Source organism: Chiroxiphia lanceolata (genome assembly GCF_009829145.1).
Source record: "Chiroxiphia lanceolata isolate bChiLan1 chromosome W unlocalized genomic scaffold, bChiLan1.pri scaffold_46_arrow_ctg1, whole genome shotgun sequence".
Taxonomy (NCBI): Eukaryota; Metazoa; Chordata; class Aves; order Passeriformes; family Pipridae; genus Chiroxiphia; species Chiroxiphia lanceolata.
In genome coordinates this window covers 78,141-91,563 of record NW_022476501.1, presented here as the reverse complement: position 1 = coordinate 91,563, position 13,423 = coordinate 78,141, and the positions used below count along the sequence as shown (strand labels likewise).

Below are 13,423 nucleotides of genomic sequence, written 5' to 3'. Positions count from 1 at the left end.
GGGGGAGCCGGGGGGGTCAGCACCCCCAAAACCTCCTCCCACGCACCACCCGGCACCCCACAGAGCCCGGCCCGCTCTCCCCCAGCCCACCCGGGGGTCCCTCAGACCTCCTGCCAGTCCCTTCCCAGCCCCTGCAGGGATCCCACCCAGCCTCTCCCAGACCCTTTAGGACCCTCCAACCCCCTCCCATCACCCCCAGCACCCACCAAACTCCCTCCCAGTCTCCCCCAGTTGCCCCCTTTCCCCCCCGGTCCCCCTGCCAGTGTGCCCCCGGGGCTGGGGGGGGCCGGGCCGTACCCCAGTGCCGGCTGAGGGGGTGCTCCAGGCTGACGTGCTCCACCTGGCAGCTGTAGGTGACCCCGCGCCGGGGGGGGATTTCCAGCAGCACCAGCACCTGGTAGCTCCAGTCCCCGTTGGGGACCACGTCGGTGGCCACCACGTGCTCCGGCAGCTCCTGCCCATCCTGGAACCACCTCACCTGCACCGGCGCAGGGTAGAAATCCATCACGGAGCAGAGCAGGCGGCCGGGGCCGGGCTGGGAGCTCGACGGCACCAGCGAGATGGACACGCTGGGGGGCACTGGGAGGGACGGGGGAGACACTGGGCTGAGCTGGGGGGCACTGGGAGGGAGGGGAGAGGGCTTGGAGGGCATTGGTAAGGATTGGGATGGCACTGGGAGGGACTGGGAACAGACCGGGGGAGAAGGGGCTGGGCTGGGGGGGCACTGGGGAGAGAGCTGGGAGATGTGGGAGTGAAGTGAGAACGACTGGGAATGGAGTGAGAAGGTTTGGGAATGGACTGAGAGGGTCTGGGAGTGGAATGAGAGGGACTGAGCGTTAAGTGAGAGGGACTGGGAGTGACTGGTGTGGACTGGGAAGGAAGCGATCGGGACTGGGAGGCTGAGTCGTGGTGAGGGAACTCTTTGGTTTGGGTCTGCCTGGCAACTGGAGCGTCATCAGAGAGACGCCCTGGGATTGGCTGAGGGGCGTGAGCTCGGTGACCCCAGCGGGGTGGAGACGCGGGGGGGTACTGGGAGAGACTGGGATGGACTGGAGTGCACTGGAAGAAACTGGGAGTAACTGGAGTGGACTGGGAAGAACTGGGAGGGGGCCAAAGGGCATGGGGAATGGCAGAAGGAGGGCTGAGGCGTCTGGGGTGATTCCCAGTGAGGGTTTGAGGGGCTGCAGGGTCATTCCAGGGGCAGGGGCCGAGGGGACCCGCTCTGCCCCACGCTCACCTCTCCACGGTTTTGCGGGCAGACCGTGTTCACCTAAGACCGTGTGTAGTCCAGAAAGTTCTGGTCGCTGTTCCAGTACCTGGCCTGTATCTCCCCATACGGGGTGTCCCCCACAAAGACCCCCACATCGCTGTCGAAGTGGGCATACTGCTGCCGGTTGTAGATGAGCCTCTCCACGAACCTCACTCTCTCGGTGCCGTTGATGAAGTGACACTCGCACTTTGCCATCTCCTGGAACACCCCTGTGTGTGCAGGACACGGGTCAGGGGGTGCCCCGTCCCCACCCATCATCCCCCAGTCCCCAACAGCAAGGTGGGAGCTCAGGGGGCCACCCCTGGACCCCCCTTTCCCACCCCCCTCTGCCCCACGGACGCCCCAGTACCGGCTCTTGGCTGGGGGGAACCCCCAATCAGCCCCCCGGGGATGGACAGGGGGGTTGGGGACCCACCTCCAGTGCGGATCCGACCCCCCCAGAGCCTCATGGAACCGCTCCAGGGCTCAAGGGACACCCAGGGACCCCCATGGCACCCCTCTGTCTGCTCTCCCACACTCTTTTTTCTCCCCTCTCCCACTCCTTTCCCACTGTCCCCACAATCCCCAGAACCCCCCGCCCTCACTTTGGGGCTCCCACCCTCCTCCCACTCACTCCGGGACTTCCAACCACCCTCGCACCGACACTGAATAATCGGTGCCTGAAAACATATTGACAAGGTTTATTTTAACAATTTTGTACCAACAGCTATGCCAGCATTTTGGGGGCTGTCATAACCTTTCGGGGGAGGAGAAAAATGCACAGGGGAGAGAAAGACAGGGTAAGAGTAAGGGAGAGCAAGAAAAAAGAAAAGATGAGAGTGGTATAATCACCGCCCACTGGATCCAGCAATGTCTTGATCCGCAGGCGGTGGGGGGAGAAGAAGGAAAAATCCCCCCCAAACCCCCAAAGTCACCAGTCAATATCCATATCCTTTGCACCTCCCCAAGGTGGGGAGTTGTTTTCATAGGGTGCTGTCCCCCTTTTTGGTGTGGAGTTCATGTGGAGGGCGTGGGAAACTCGGCTCTTCCGCCTTTTGGGGCTTGACATCTTCTGCACTGGAGGAGGGGGATGGACCCAGTTGCCCATCAGAAAGTCAAAAGCCTGCAGAGGTCTCTTAGAATGCATAAATCATAAACCGTTCCAGTCTCTGACACCCACTCTGATCCCAGTTGCCCCCAGTGTGGTTGCTCCAGGATGGATCAGGAATGGGGACCCCTCTGTGCCCCCCCCCTTGTGTCACCCTGTTCTGGGGGAGCTTTGGGGGGACATCTGCACCCCAACACAGCATCCAACGCATCCCAAAGTGTGCTGGGACCCCCTTAAACCACCCCACTGCTGTAGCGGCGGGGTCCTTGTATAACAAGGAATAAGACGCTCCTCGTGCGGTGGTGTGGACAAAGAGCGTTTATTTCAAAATTCCCGGTCCTTATATCCCTACATACCACGTGACTTTCTTAAGCAATCAGTTTACTAACTCTGGGGCACGCTCTCTTGGCTCTGTACCTGGGCACATCCTTTGTGCCTTTAGCCACACCTTTACAGTTTTTCAGAAGAAGTAAAGCTGTGACAGGGATCCCCTCCTCCCTGCCCTCACTGCCCCCCAATAACAGGGACTGGGGAGAACTGGGAAGCTTTACTGGGAAGACTGGGAGCAGCTGGCTGGGGTCAGAATAAAAGCATGGACAGAGGGGACACACGACCCCCCAAATTCAGCATGGGGATGGACTGGGGGGTCCCAACTGGGCCCGAGGCCACGGGGAGGGGCTGCGGCCGCCGGCGGCTCAGGAGCTCTGTGGGGAGAGAAAAGGGGGTGAGAGCGGGGTGGGGGGGCAGGGGGGGCCCAGAGGCTGTGGGAGAGCAAGGGAGGGACACAACCCCCATTTGGGGACCCCCCTTTACCTTCTCCCGCAGGTAGAAGCCGAGCCCCAGCACCAGGAAGACCAAGCCCAAGACGAAGCCCCCGACCCCCACCAGGATCTTGCTGCGGACGGTGTCCGGTGGCATCTCTGGGGGGAGCCGGGGGGGTCAGCACCCCCAAAACCTCCTCCCACGCACCACCCGGCACCCCACAGAGCCCGGCCCGCTCTCCCCCAGCCCACCCGGGGGTCCCCGAAACCTCCTGCCAGTCCCTTCCCAGCCCCTGCAGGGATCCCACCCAGCCCCTCCCAGACACTTTAGGACCCTCCAAGCCGCCTCCCATCAGCCCCAGCACCCAGGAAACTCCCTCCCAGCCATCCCCAGTTGCCCCTTTCCCCCCCAGCCCCCCTGCCAGTGTGCCCCCGGGGCTGGGGGGGCCGGGCCGTACCCCAGTGCCGGCTGAGGGGGTGCTCCAGGCTGACGTGCTCCACCTGGCAGCTGTAGGTGACCCCGCGCCGGGGGGGGATTTCCAGCAGCACCAGCACCTGGTAGCTCCAGTCCCCGTTGGGGATCACGTCGGTGGCCACCACGTGCTCCGGCAGCTCCTGCCCATCCTGGAACCACCTCACCTGCACCGGCTCAGGGTAGAAATCCATCACGGAGCGGAGCAGGCGGCCGGGGCCGGGCTGGGAGCTCGAAGGCACCAGCGAGATGGACACACTGGGGGGCACTGGGAGGGACGGGGGAGACACTGGGATGTGATGGGGGGCACTGGGAGGGAGGGGAGAGGACTTGTTGGACATTGGGAGGGACTGGGATGGCAGTGGGAGGGACTGGGAATAGACTGGGGTAGAAGGGGCTGAGATGGGGGGACGCTGGGGAGAGAGTTGGGAGATGTGGGAGTGAAGTGAGAACGACTGGGAATGGAGTGAGAGGGTCTGAGAGTGGATCAGGAGGGTCTGGGAGTGACTGGTCTGGACTGGGAAGGAAGCGATTGGGACTGGGAGGCTGAGTCGTGGGGAGGGAACTCTCTGCTCTGGGTCTGCCTGGCAACTGGAGCGTCATCAGAGAGACGCGCTGGGATTGGCTGAGGGGCGTGAGCTCGGTGGCCCCAGCGGGGTGGAGACGTGGGGGGGCACTGGGAGAGACTGGGATGGACTGGGATAGACTTTGAAAAACTGGAATGGACTAGGAGAGAGTAGGGGGCATTGGAAGGACTGGGAGAGACTGGAATGGACTGGGAAGGGGCAAAAGGCCAAGGGAAAGGCACAGGGAAGGCTGAGGGGTCTGGGATGATTCCCAGGGAGGGTTTGAGGGGCTCCAGGGTCATTCCCGGGGCAGGGGCTGAGGTGACCCGCTCTGCCCCACGCTCACCTCTCCTCTCCACGCTGAACGGAGCACCAAGTTTGTAGTTGTGCCGGCAGAGCCTGTCCACTTCACCCCGTTCGTACTCCAGAATTTCGGGGTTGCTGTTCCATTGCCTGGTCCAGAATTCTCCATACGGGGTGTCCCCCACAAACACCCCCACATCGCTGTCGAAGTGGGCGTACTGCTGCCGGTTGTAGATGTACCTGTCCACATACCTCACCCGCTCGGTGCCGTTGATGAAGTGACACTCGGCCTTTCCCATCCACTGGAGCACGCCTGTGCGTGCAGGACACGGGTCAGGGGGTGCCCCGCCCACCCCCATCATCCCCCAGCCCCCCACAGCAGGCTGGGAGCTCAGGGGGCCACCCCAGACCCCCCTTTCCCACCCCCCTCTGCCCCACGGACGCCCCAGCACCGGCTCTTGGCTGGGGGGAACCCCCCCATCAGCCCCCCGGGGATGGAGAGGGGGGTTGGGGACCCCGCCACTGCCCATCCCACCCCCCCAGAGCCCCAGGGAACGGCTCCAGGGCTCAAGGGACACCCAGGGACCCCCAGGGCACCCCTCTGCCTGCTCTCCCACACCCCTTGCCCCCCTCTCCCACCCCTTTCCAACCGGCCCCACAATCCCCAAACTCTCCCTCCTCCCCAAAGCCCCGCCCTCACTTTGGGACTCCCACCTCCCTCCCACTCAGGCCGGGCCTTCCAACCCCCCTCCCACTCAATTTTGGGGCTCCCACCCCCTCTTTTCTCCCCTCTTTACCCCCCTTTCCCACCCCCCCCCTTCCCTCCCTCCCCGCTCACCCGACAGCTCCTCGCCCGCAGCCGGGGGGGCTCCCAGCAGCACCAGGACCGCCAGCACGGCCCCAGCTCCCCGCACACGCTCCATGCCCAGCGCCGGACAGCTGCTGACAGCCCCAAACCAGCCGGGCGGCGCCGTTTTGGGGGGTTTGGGGCGCGCTGGGCTTGGCTGAGGGCGCAGTTGGGGCCCTTTTTTCGAGGCGTCTTCCCGGCGACTGATGAGTCATCAGCGCGGCGCGCTGGGATTGGGCGCGGGCGGCGTGGGCGCTTTGGGATTGGCTGAGGGCCGTTGGGGGCCCCCGCGGCAGCCAAACCACTTTTCTCCAGGATTTTGGAGGGCTGGGAGTGCCCAAACCCCGACTGTTCTCACAATTCTGGGGGTCTGGGAATTCCCAAGTCCCCCTGTTCCCGCAGTTTTGGGGGTTTTGTAGCAGCTAGACCTTTCTTTTTTGGGGCTGACATTGCCCAAACCCCCCCATTTATGGGAGTTTAGGGTGCTGACATTTGAACAAACCCTCCTTTTCCCAGGATTTTGAGGGTCTGGGTGTGTCCCTAACCCCCTGTTCTCAGGATTTTATGGGTCTGAGATTGCCAAAACGATTCCAGTATTCTGGGGTCTGGAACTGCTCTATCCACCTTGTTTCTTTGACTTCTAGGGTCTAGGAGAGCCCATACCCCTGTGCTCACAAGAGTTTTGGGCTCTGAATGTTCCCAACCCCCCTATTCCTATAATTTTTTGGGTCTGGGAGTGCCCAGACCCCCTTGTTCCCAGGATTATTGGGCTCTGGAATGCCCAAACCCTCCCTTTCCCAGCAGTTTTATGGTCTGGGAGTGTCTAAGACCCTCCTTTCCGATATTTTGGATCTGAGAGTGCCCCAAACCCCCAGTTCCTGGGACTTTTATGGTCTAGGAGAGCCCATACTCCCATGTTCTCAAGATTTTAAGGGTCTGAATGTTCCCAACTCCCCTGTTCCCGTGTTTTTTAGATGCTGATGTTGCCCAAACTGCTCTTTTATAAGATTTGAGGAACTTGGAGTGCCCAACCTCCCCTGTTCGCACAATTTTAGGGGTCTGGGAGTAAATAACACCCTCTTTTACAGGATTTTGTGGTTCTGGGACATCCCAACCCCCCTGTTCCTGGTTTATTGGGAGCCTGACATTGCCCAAAACCCCCTGTTCCCAGGATTTTCAGAGTCTGGGTGTGTCCTAACCACCTTTCTCTAGGATTTATAATGTCTGGAATATCCAACCTCCCCAGTCTTAGGGTATGGGAGTATCCAAGTCCCTCTTTTCCAATATTTTGGGGTCTCACAGTGCCCCAAACCCTGGTTTGTGGGATTTTTAGGGTCTAGAAGAGCCCATACCCACATGCTCACAAGATTTTTGGGTTCTGAAGGTTCCCAGCCCCCCTGTTCCTATGATTTTTGGGCTCTGGGAGTGTCCAGACCCCTCATTCCCAGGATTTTTAGGGTCTGGATGTGCCTAAAGCACCTTTCTCCAGGATTTTGTAGTTCTGAGAATGTCCAAACCCCCCTGTTCACAGGATTTTGAATGTCTGAGAGTACTCAACCCCCCCTGTTCCCAGGATTTCTGGAGTCTAGGAGTGTTCGTGTCCCTCTTTTCTGATATTTTGGGGTCAGGGAGTGCTCAAACCCCCTTGTTCCCTGAATTTTCATGGTCTGGGAATACCAAACTGCCCTGTTCCCAGGAGTTTGGGGCTCTAGATATGTCCAAACCACCTTTCTCCATGGTTTTGTAGTTCTGAGAGTGCCCAAACACCCCTGTTCCTAGGAATTTTCGGGTCTGGGAGTGTCCAATCAGCCATTTTCCAATATTTTGGCCTCTGGATGTGCCCAAACCCCCAGGTTCTCAGGATTTTGGGGCTGTGCATGTGCCCAAACCACCTTTCTCCATGATTTGGGGGGTCTGGAAGTGCCCAAACCCCCCTGTTCCCAGGACTTTAAGGGTCTGGAGTGTCCAATCAGCACTTTTTAAATATTTTGGGCTCTGGGTATGCCCAAAACTCTGTTTTCAGGATTTTGTAGTTCTGTGAGTGCCCAAACCCCCCCGTTCCCAAGAGTTTTGGAGCCCCCCCACTTCTCCCCAATAACAGGCACTGCAGACAACTAAGAAGCTTTACTGGGAACACTGGGAGCAGCCAGTTGGGGTGTGAAAAAAACAGGGAAGGGGGGGACACCGCCCCTCAAATCAGCACAGGGTCTGGGGGGTCCCAGCTGGGCCCGAGGCCACGGGGAGGGGCTGCGGCCGCCGGCGGCTCAGGAGCTCTGTGGGGAGAGAAAAGGGGGTGAGAGCGGGGTGGGGGGACAGGGGGGCCTAGAGGCTGTGAAAGAGCAAGGGGGGGGCCACGACCCCCATTTGGGGACCCCCCTTTACCTTCTCCCGCAGGTAGAAGCCGAGCCCCAGCGCCAGGAAGACCAAGCCAAAGATGAAGCCCCCGACCCCCACCAGGATCTTGCTGCGGACGGTGTCCAGTGGCATCTCTGGGGGGAGCCGGGGGGGTCAGCACCCCCAAAACCTCCCAGACACCACCCAGGACGCCACAAACCCCATCCCAGTCTCTCCCAGCCCACCCAGCACCCCCTGAGACCTCCTGCCAGTCCCTTCCCAGCCCCTTTGGGGATTCCACAAAGCCCCTCCCAGCCCCTTTAGGACCCTCCAAACCCCCTCCCATCACGCCGAGGACACCCCAGAACCCCTCCTAGTCCCCTCCCAGACCCCCCACCACTTCTCAGAACCCCTTCCAGTCATGACAAGCCCCCCCAGCCTCCCTCCTGTCCCACAGAACTCCCTCCCAGCTGCTCCCAGGATTCCCCAAAGCCCCTCTCAGCCCTCCCAACACCCACCAACCTCCTTCTCAGCCTCTCCATCACCCTCGAGCCCTTCCTGTTCCCCCCCAGTCTCCCTCCCAATTGCCCCCAGTTGCCCCCTTTCCCCCCTGGCCCCCCTGCCAGTGTGCCCCCAGGGCTGGGGGGGCCGGGCCGTACCCCAGTGCCGGCTGAGGGGGTGCTCCAGGCTGACGTGCTCCACCTGGCAGCTGTAGGTGACCCCGCGCCGGGGGGGGATTTCCAGCAGCACCAGCACCTGGTAGCTCCAGTCCCCGTTGGGGACCACGTCGGTGGCCACCACGTGCTCCGGCAGCTCCTGCCCATCCTGGAACCACCTCACCTGCACCGGCGCAGGGTAGAAATCCATCACGGAGCAGAGCAGGCGGCCGGGGCCGGGCTGGGAGCTCGACGGCACCAGCGAGATGGACACGCTGGGGGGCACTGGGAGGGACGGGGGAGACACTGGGCTGAGCTGGGGGGCACTGGGAGAGAAGGGAAGAGGGCTTGGAGGGCATTGGGAGAGATTTGGATGGCAGTGGGAGGGACTGGGATGGCAGTGGGAGGGAGTGGGAATAGACTGGGGTAGAAGGGGATGGGCTGTGGGGCACTGGGGAGAGAGTTGGGAGATGTGGGAGTGAAGTGAGAACGACTGGGAATGGAGTGAGAGGGTCTGGGAGTGGAGTGAGAGGGTCTGGGAAGGACTGGGATGAACTGGGAATGATTGGTCTGGCCTGGGAAGGAAGGGAGCGGGACTGGGAGGCTGAGTCGTGGTGAGGGAACTCTTTGCTCTGGGTCTGCCTGGCAACTGGAGCGTCATCAGAGAGACGCGCTGGGATTGGCTGAGGGGCGTGAGCTCAGTGGCCCCAGCGGGGTGGAGACGCGGGGGGCACTGAGAGAGACTGGGATGGACTGGGATGGACTGGGATGCACTGGGGGGCAGTGGGAGGGGGCCAAAAGCCACAGAGATGGACACAGGGAGGGCTGAGGGGTCTGGGTGATTCCCAGGGAGGGTTTGAGGAGCTCCAGGGTCATTCCAGGGACAGGGTCCGAGGGGACCCGCTCTGCCCCACGCTCACCTCTCCTCTCCACGGTGAACGGGGCGAACACCTCGTAGTTGTGCCGGCAGAACGTGTCCACCTGAGCCCGATAGAACTCCATCCTTTCCTGTTGGCTGTTCCAGTACCTGGCACAGAACTGTCCAAACGGAGTGTCTCCCACAGAGACCCCCACATTGCTGTCGAAGTGGGCGAACTGCTCCCGGTTGTAGATACTTCTCTGCACGAACCTCACCCGCTCGGTGCCGTTGATGAAGTAACACTCGTTCTTTGTCATCTGCTGGAACACTCCTGTGTGTGCAGGACACGGGTCAGGGGATGCCCCGTCCCCCCCCATCGTCCCCCAGTCCCCCCCAGCAGGGTGGCAGCTCAGGGGGCCACCCCGGACCCCCCTTTCCCACCCCCCTCTGCCCCACGGATGCCCCAGCACCGGCTCTTGGCTGGGGGGGAGCCCCCCCATCAGCCCCCCGGGGATGGACAGGGGGGTTGGGGACCCCTCCACTGCGGATCCGACCCCCCCCCAGAGCCCCAGGGAACCGCTCCAGGGCTCAAGGGACACCCAGGGACCCCCAGGGCAACCCTCTGCCTGCTCTGCCACACCCCCTTCCCCCCTCTCCCACCCCTTTCCCACCGTCCCCACAATCCCCGGACCCCCCCCGCCCTCACTTTGGGGCTCCCACCCCACTCCCACTCGGTCCGGACCTTCCAACCGCCCTCCCACTCACTTTTGGGGCTCCCACCCCCTCCTTTCTCCCCTCTTTCCCCACTTCCCTCCCCCCCCCGCTCACCCGACAGCTCCTCGCCCGCAGCCGGGGGGGCTCCCAGCAGCACCAGGACCGCCAGCACGGCCCCAGTTCCCCGCACACGCTCCATGCCCAGCGCCGGACAGCTGCTGACAGCCCCAAACCAGCCGGGCGGCGCCGTTTTGGGGGTTTGGGGCGCGCTGGGCTTGGCTGAGGGCGCAGTTGGGGCACTTTTGGAGCCTCGTCTTCCCGGCGACTGATGAGTCATCAGCGCGGCGCGCTGGGATTGGGCGCGGGCGGCGTGGGCGCTTTGGGATTGGCTGAGGGCCGTTGGGGGCCCCCGCGGCAGCCCCGGGGCTGGGGGGTTCGGGGGGGTCCGTGGGCTGCGGGGGAGGGGGGAGCTCAGGTGAACCCAAAAATGGGCATCCAGGGAGTGCCGAGAATTGGGAAGCTTTACTGGGAATACCGGGAGCAGTTGGCTGGTGTCAGAACAAAAGCAGGTACAGGGGGATACACGAGCCCCCAAAATCAGCAAGGGGATCGATTGGGGGGCCCAGGCTTAGACCCTCACCCCTCCAAGGACCCCCCCAAATCCCTTCTCAGCCTTTACATTTCCCCACAAAGTCGCTCCCATCCCCAAAAGGCTCCCACAGAACTCCCTCCCAGTTGCCCCCAGGACTCCCCAAAGCCCCTCTCAGCCCTCCCAGGACCCAACAACCTCTTTCTAAGCCTCTCCATTCCCCACCATACCCTTTCCCTTGCCCCCCAAACTTCCTCCCAGTTCCCCCCACAGCCCCCAGAGCCCCTCAGCCCCCTCCCAGTGTGCCCCCGGTGCTGGGGGGGCCGGGCCGTACCCCAGTCCTGGCTGAGGGGGTGCTCCAGGCTGACGTGCTCCACCCGGCACCGGGGGGGATTTCCAGCATCCCCAGCACCTGGTGGGTCCAGTCCCCGTTGCCTCAAGAGAGTGCAGAGGAAAAGACTCCAGGCCAGGGGAGTGGATGAGATAAAGAGAGCAGGTCCTTTAGTGGAGCCTCAGGCCAGGGGAACACACATGACGTGCACCCCCCAGGCAGTGGCTCTGTGATTTTATAACAAGGTCCATCCAACACCAGATCTCTCCACTCCCCACTTCTGCCCCGTTCTGCCCCCGACACACCCCTTTGGGAATTGGCTTTGGGGTCTTTGGGACCCCTTCTTCCTCAGCTTCATCTTCTTCACAGCACCCACAGTCCTTGGAGCTCCTCCAGAGTTCTGGGCTTGAAGGTGGCTGTGTCTGTGTGATGTCTTCTGGTCCAGGCTTTTCTACAACTCTACCTTGAAAAGAAGATTAAACACAGTAATGGAATTTAGAGGGATTGATATGGGATGGGGTAACAGGGTTGGGGATGTGCAAACATTATACTACAGGGTCAGGGATGGAATGCAGCTCCATTAAAATCTACAATCACTACACCACTACTTCTAAAATCTACCAAAGTTAAAAATTCCAAAAAGCTCTGAGGCATCACACCTCTTCTTTTACAGTTCTATCACAACTTTTTATAAGTCAATCATATTATATTATAGAGCTCCATTTCTATGTTGGTTACGTACACCTTTTATATATCTTTATATACCTTTTATTTACCTTTTATAAACCTTTTAATGCGTTAATAAAATCCCAGGGATCTTGCTAGGAACTCCCCGCATCTAGGGACCGAGAGGATCTCCCTGAATAACACTTTCAGTGGGCACTGGAGTCCTCAGGGTCCTGGAACCCCTGGAGCATCAACAGCTTTGTCCCTCCAAAGGGGTCCCAATTTGTTTCCAATGGTTCAAGAATACAAAATAAACCAAATACCAGTTTCCAAAACCAAATCAACTGATAAGTCCAGAAATCACAAGTTAATATCCAAAATACCAGACAGGATTTCTTCAAGATTCTTTCTTTGCAACCTGAAGTACCCATAATACAAAAGAAACCAAATACCTGTTTCCAAAACCAACTAAACCAAATACCAGTTCCACAACCAAATAAACCAATGAGTCCAGACTCCCAAATTAATATCCAAAATCATGGCTGGGCTGCGTGAACAAAGATTTGGGAAGGGCTCTGCCCACATTTGCTACAAGCACACTGGTGGCTAAAGAGGCCAACAGGAGATAGACACGTCCAGTTGCCAAAGGCAGAGCAGAAAGACTCCTTGGATGGGATCGACAGGACACGGTTCTTTCTGCGTTGTCTTTTCTCCTCGATGCTGATCCTGCTGCGTTCTCAAAGGAAGCAGCAGCGTTAGAGATGGGGTGTCCCCAGACCTCCCGACTGGAGGCCAGAGTAGACCAGTGATGAAGATCAATATGGCCAAGGCTGAGATGTTGTTTCAGGCAGTCCTTGTATCTCCTCTTCGGGGCTCCTCTCTTGCGGCAGCCGGTGGCAAGTTCACCACAGAGCACGATCTTAGGGAGGGGGTGGTTGGTCCTTCATCCTGGAGACGTGCCCTGCCCAGCACAGCTGTGTTCTCAGCAACATGGCCTCAATACTTGTGACTGCTGCCTGTTCTAGAACAGATGGATTGGTCACATCATCTGACCAGTGGATGTTTAGGATTGTACGGAGGCAGCGTTGATGGAAGCGTTCCAGGAGTCGCAGGTGGTGGCTGTAGATGACCCATGATTCGGACCCATATAAGAGAGTAGACAGCACAATGGCTCTGTAAACACTGATCTTGGTGCTTTTCTTCAGGTGTTTATTACACCAAACTCTTTTATGGAGTTTCCCAAAAGCTCTCTATGCCTTTGCTAACCTGTTGTCCATCTCTCCATCAATCTCAGCACCCGAGGAGATGAGGCTCCCTAGGTAATTAAACTGCTGGACTGATTTGAGCTCTGATTGGTCAATGGTGATGTGGGGATGATGGAAGACTTCCTGAGGTGCAGGTTGATGGAGAACTTCTGTTTTCTTTAAGCTGACTTCCAGCCCAAAGAGCTCAGCAGCCTCAGCAAAGCAGGATGTTAAACGCTGCAGAGCTGCTTCTGTGTGAGCGACGAGGGCGGCGTCATCAGCATAAAGCAGCTCCTGGACAAGATGGTTTAAGGTCTTGGTGTGGGCCTTCAGTCGCCTTAGGTTGAAAGGGCTTCCATCAGTACGGTAGCGAATGTAGATCCCGTCCTGATCTGGTGTATGAACTGGTACGAGGAGTCGGCGTCGTGTTTCCTCATGTGCCAGTTCAGGGAGGCCTTTTGGCGGCACATGAAGCCGCAGATCTCACACCTGGGAAACGGGGATGGGATGGGGGTCAGGAAACAGGGATGGGTTTGGATGGGGCTCAGGAAATAGGGATGGGGCTCAGGGAACAGGGATTGACAGGGATGGGGCTCAGGAAATACGGATAGACAGGGATGGGGCTCAGGAAATACGGATAGACAGGGATGGGGTTCAGGAAACGGGGGGGCTCAGGAAACAAGGGGGCTCAGGAAACAGGGATAGAGAGGGATGGGGCTCAGGA

At 59.8% G+C, this 13,423-nt stretch overlaps 6 protein-coding genes across 14 annotated transcripts in view; 3 read left to right on the top strand and 3 right to left on the bottom strand.

Moving 5' to 3' along the window:
• The window catches only part of LOC116781450 (class II histocompatibility antigen, B-L beta chain-like), a 144,975-nt gene extending 139,387 nt beyond the window's left edge, over nt 1-5,588 (bottom strand). Inside the window, exons 1-5 of one of the 5 annotated variants that reach the window (XM_032677126.1) lie at nt 5,298-5,588; nt 4,503-4,772; nt 3,577-3,757; nt 3,171-3,277; nt 2,890-3,061 (exon numbers count right to left, since the gene is read on the bottom strand). In XM_032677126.1, coding sequence (XP_032533017.1) covers nt 2,937-3,061; nt 3,171-3,277; nt 3,577-3,757; nt 4,503-4,772; nt 5,298-5,382 — 768 coding nt within the window. In that variant the 5' untranslated portion in view covers nt 5,383-5,588 and the 3' untranslated portion in view covers nt 2,890-2,936. Of the gene's footprint in view, nt 1-297; nt 580-2,889; nt 3,062-3,170; nt 3,278-3,576; nt 3,859-4,502; nt 4,773-5,297 lie in introns of those variants that run through there. The other 4 variants (XM_032677130.1, XM_032677129.1, XM_032677128.1 and 1 more) reach the window with 4 other exon arrangements.
• The window catches only part of LOC116781455 (class II histocompatibility antigen, B-L beta chain-like), a 99,397-nt gene that overhangs the window by 41,063 nt on the left and 44,911 nt on the right, over nt 1-13,423 (top strand). The gene's annotated exons all lie outside the window — the stretch shown is intronic.
• The window catches only part of LOC116781444 (C-type lectin domain family 2 member B-like), a 125,484-nt gene that overhangs the window by 71,068 nt on the left and 40,993 nt on the right, over nt 1-13,423 (top strand). The gene's annotated exons all lie outside the window — the stretch shown is intronic.
• LOC116781440 (early activation antigen CD69-like) overlaps nt 1-13,423 on the top strand; it is a 79,065-nt gene that overhangs the window by 46,815 nt on the left and 18,827 nt on the right. The gene's annotated exons all lie outside the window — the stretch shown is intronic.
• The window catches only part of LOC116781458 (class II histocompatibility antigen, B-L beta chain-like), a 58,830-nt gene continuing 52,918 nt past the window's right edge, over nt 7,512-13,423 (bottom strand). The window contains exon 5 of the mRNA XM_032677140.1: nt 7,512-7,579. Within this exon, the coding sequence (XP_032533031.1) occupies nt 7,571-7,579 (9 nt within the window). The 3' untranslated portion in view covers nt 7,512-7,570. The remainder of the gene's footprint in view (nt 7,580-13,423) is intronic.
• Nucleotides 8,113-10,087, bottom strand: LOC116781446 (class II histocompatibility antigen, B-L beta chain-like). 2 transcript variants are annotated; one of them, XM_032677121.1, is made up of 3 exons: nt 9,984-10,087; nt 9,217-9,486; nt 8,113-8,581 (listed from the first exon to the last, which is right to left on the bottom strand). In XM_032677121.1, exons 1-3 carry the CDS (start codon nt 10,066-10,068, stop codon nt 8,139-8,141), a joined length of 798 nt encoding a protein of 265 aa, XP_032533012.1. In that variant the 5' UTR covers nt 10,069-10,087; the 3' UTR covers nt 8,113-8,138. The 2 variants fall into 2 exon arrangements, with proteins under 2 accessions (XP_032533012.1, XP_032533011.1); XM_032677120.1 differs by having other exon boundaries at nt 9,217-9,513; nt 9,984-10,083.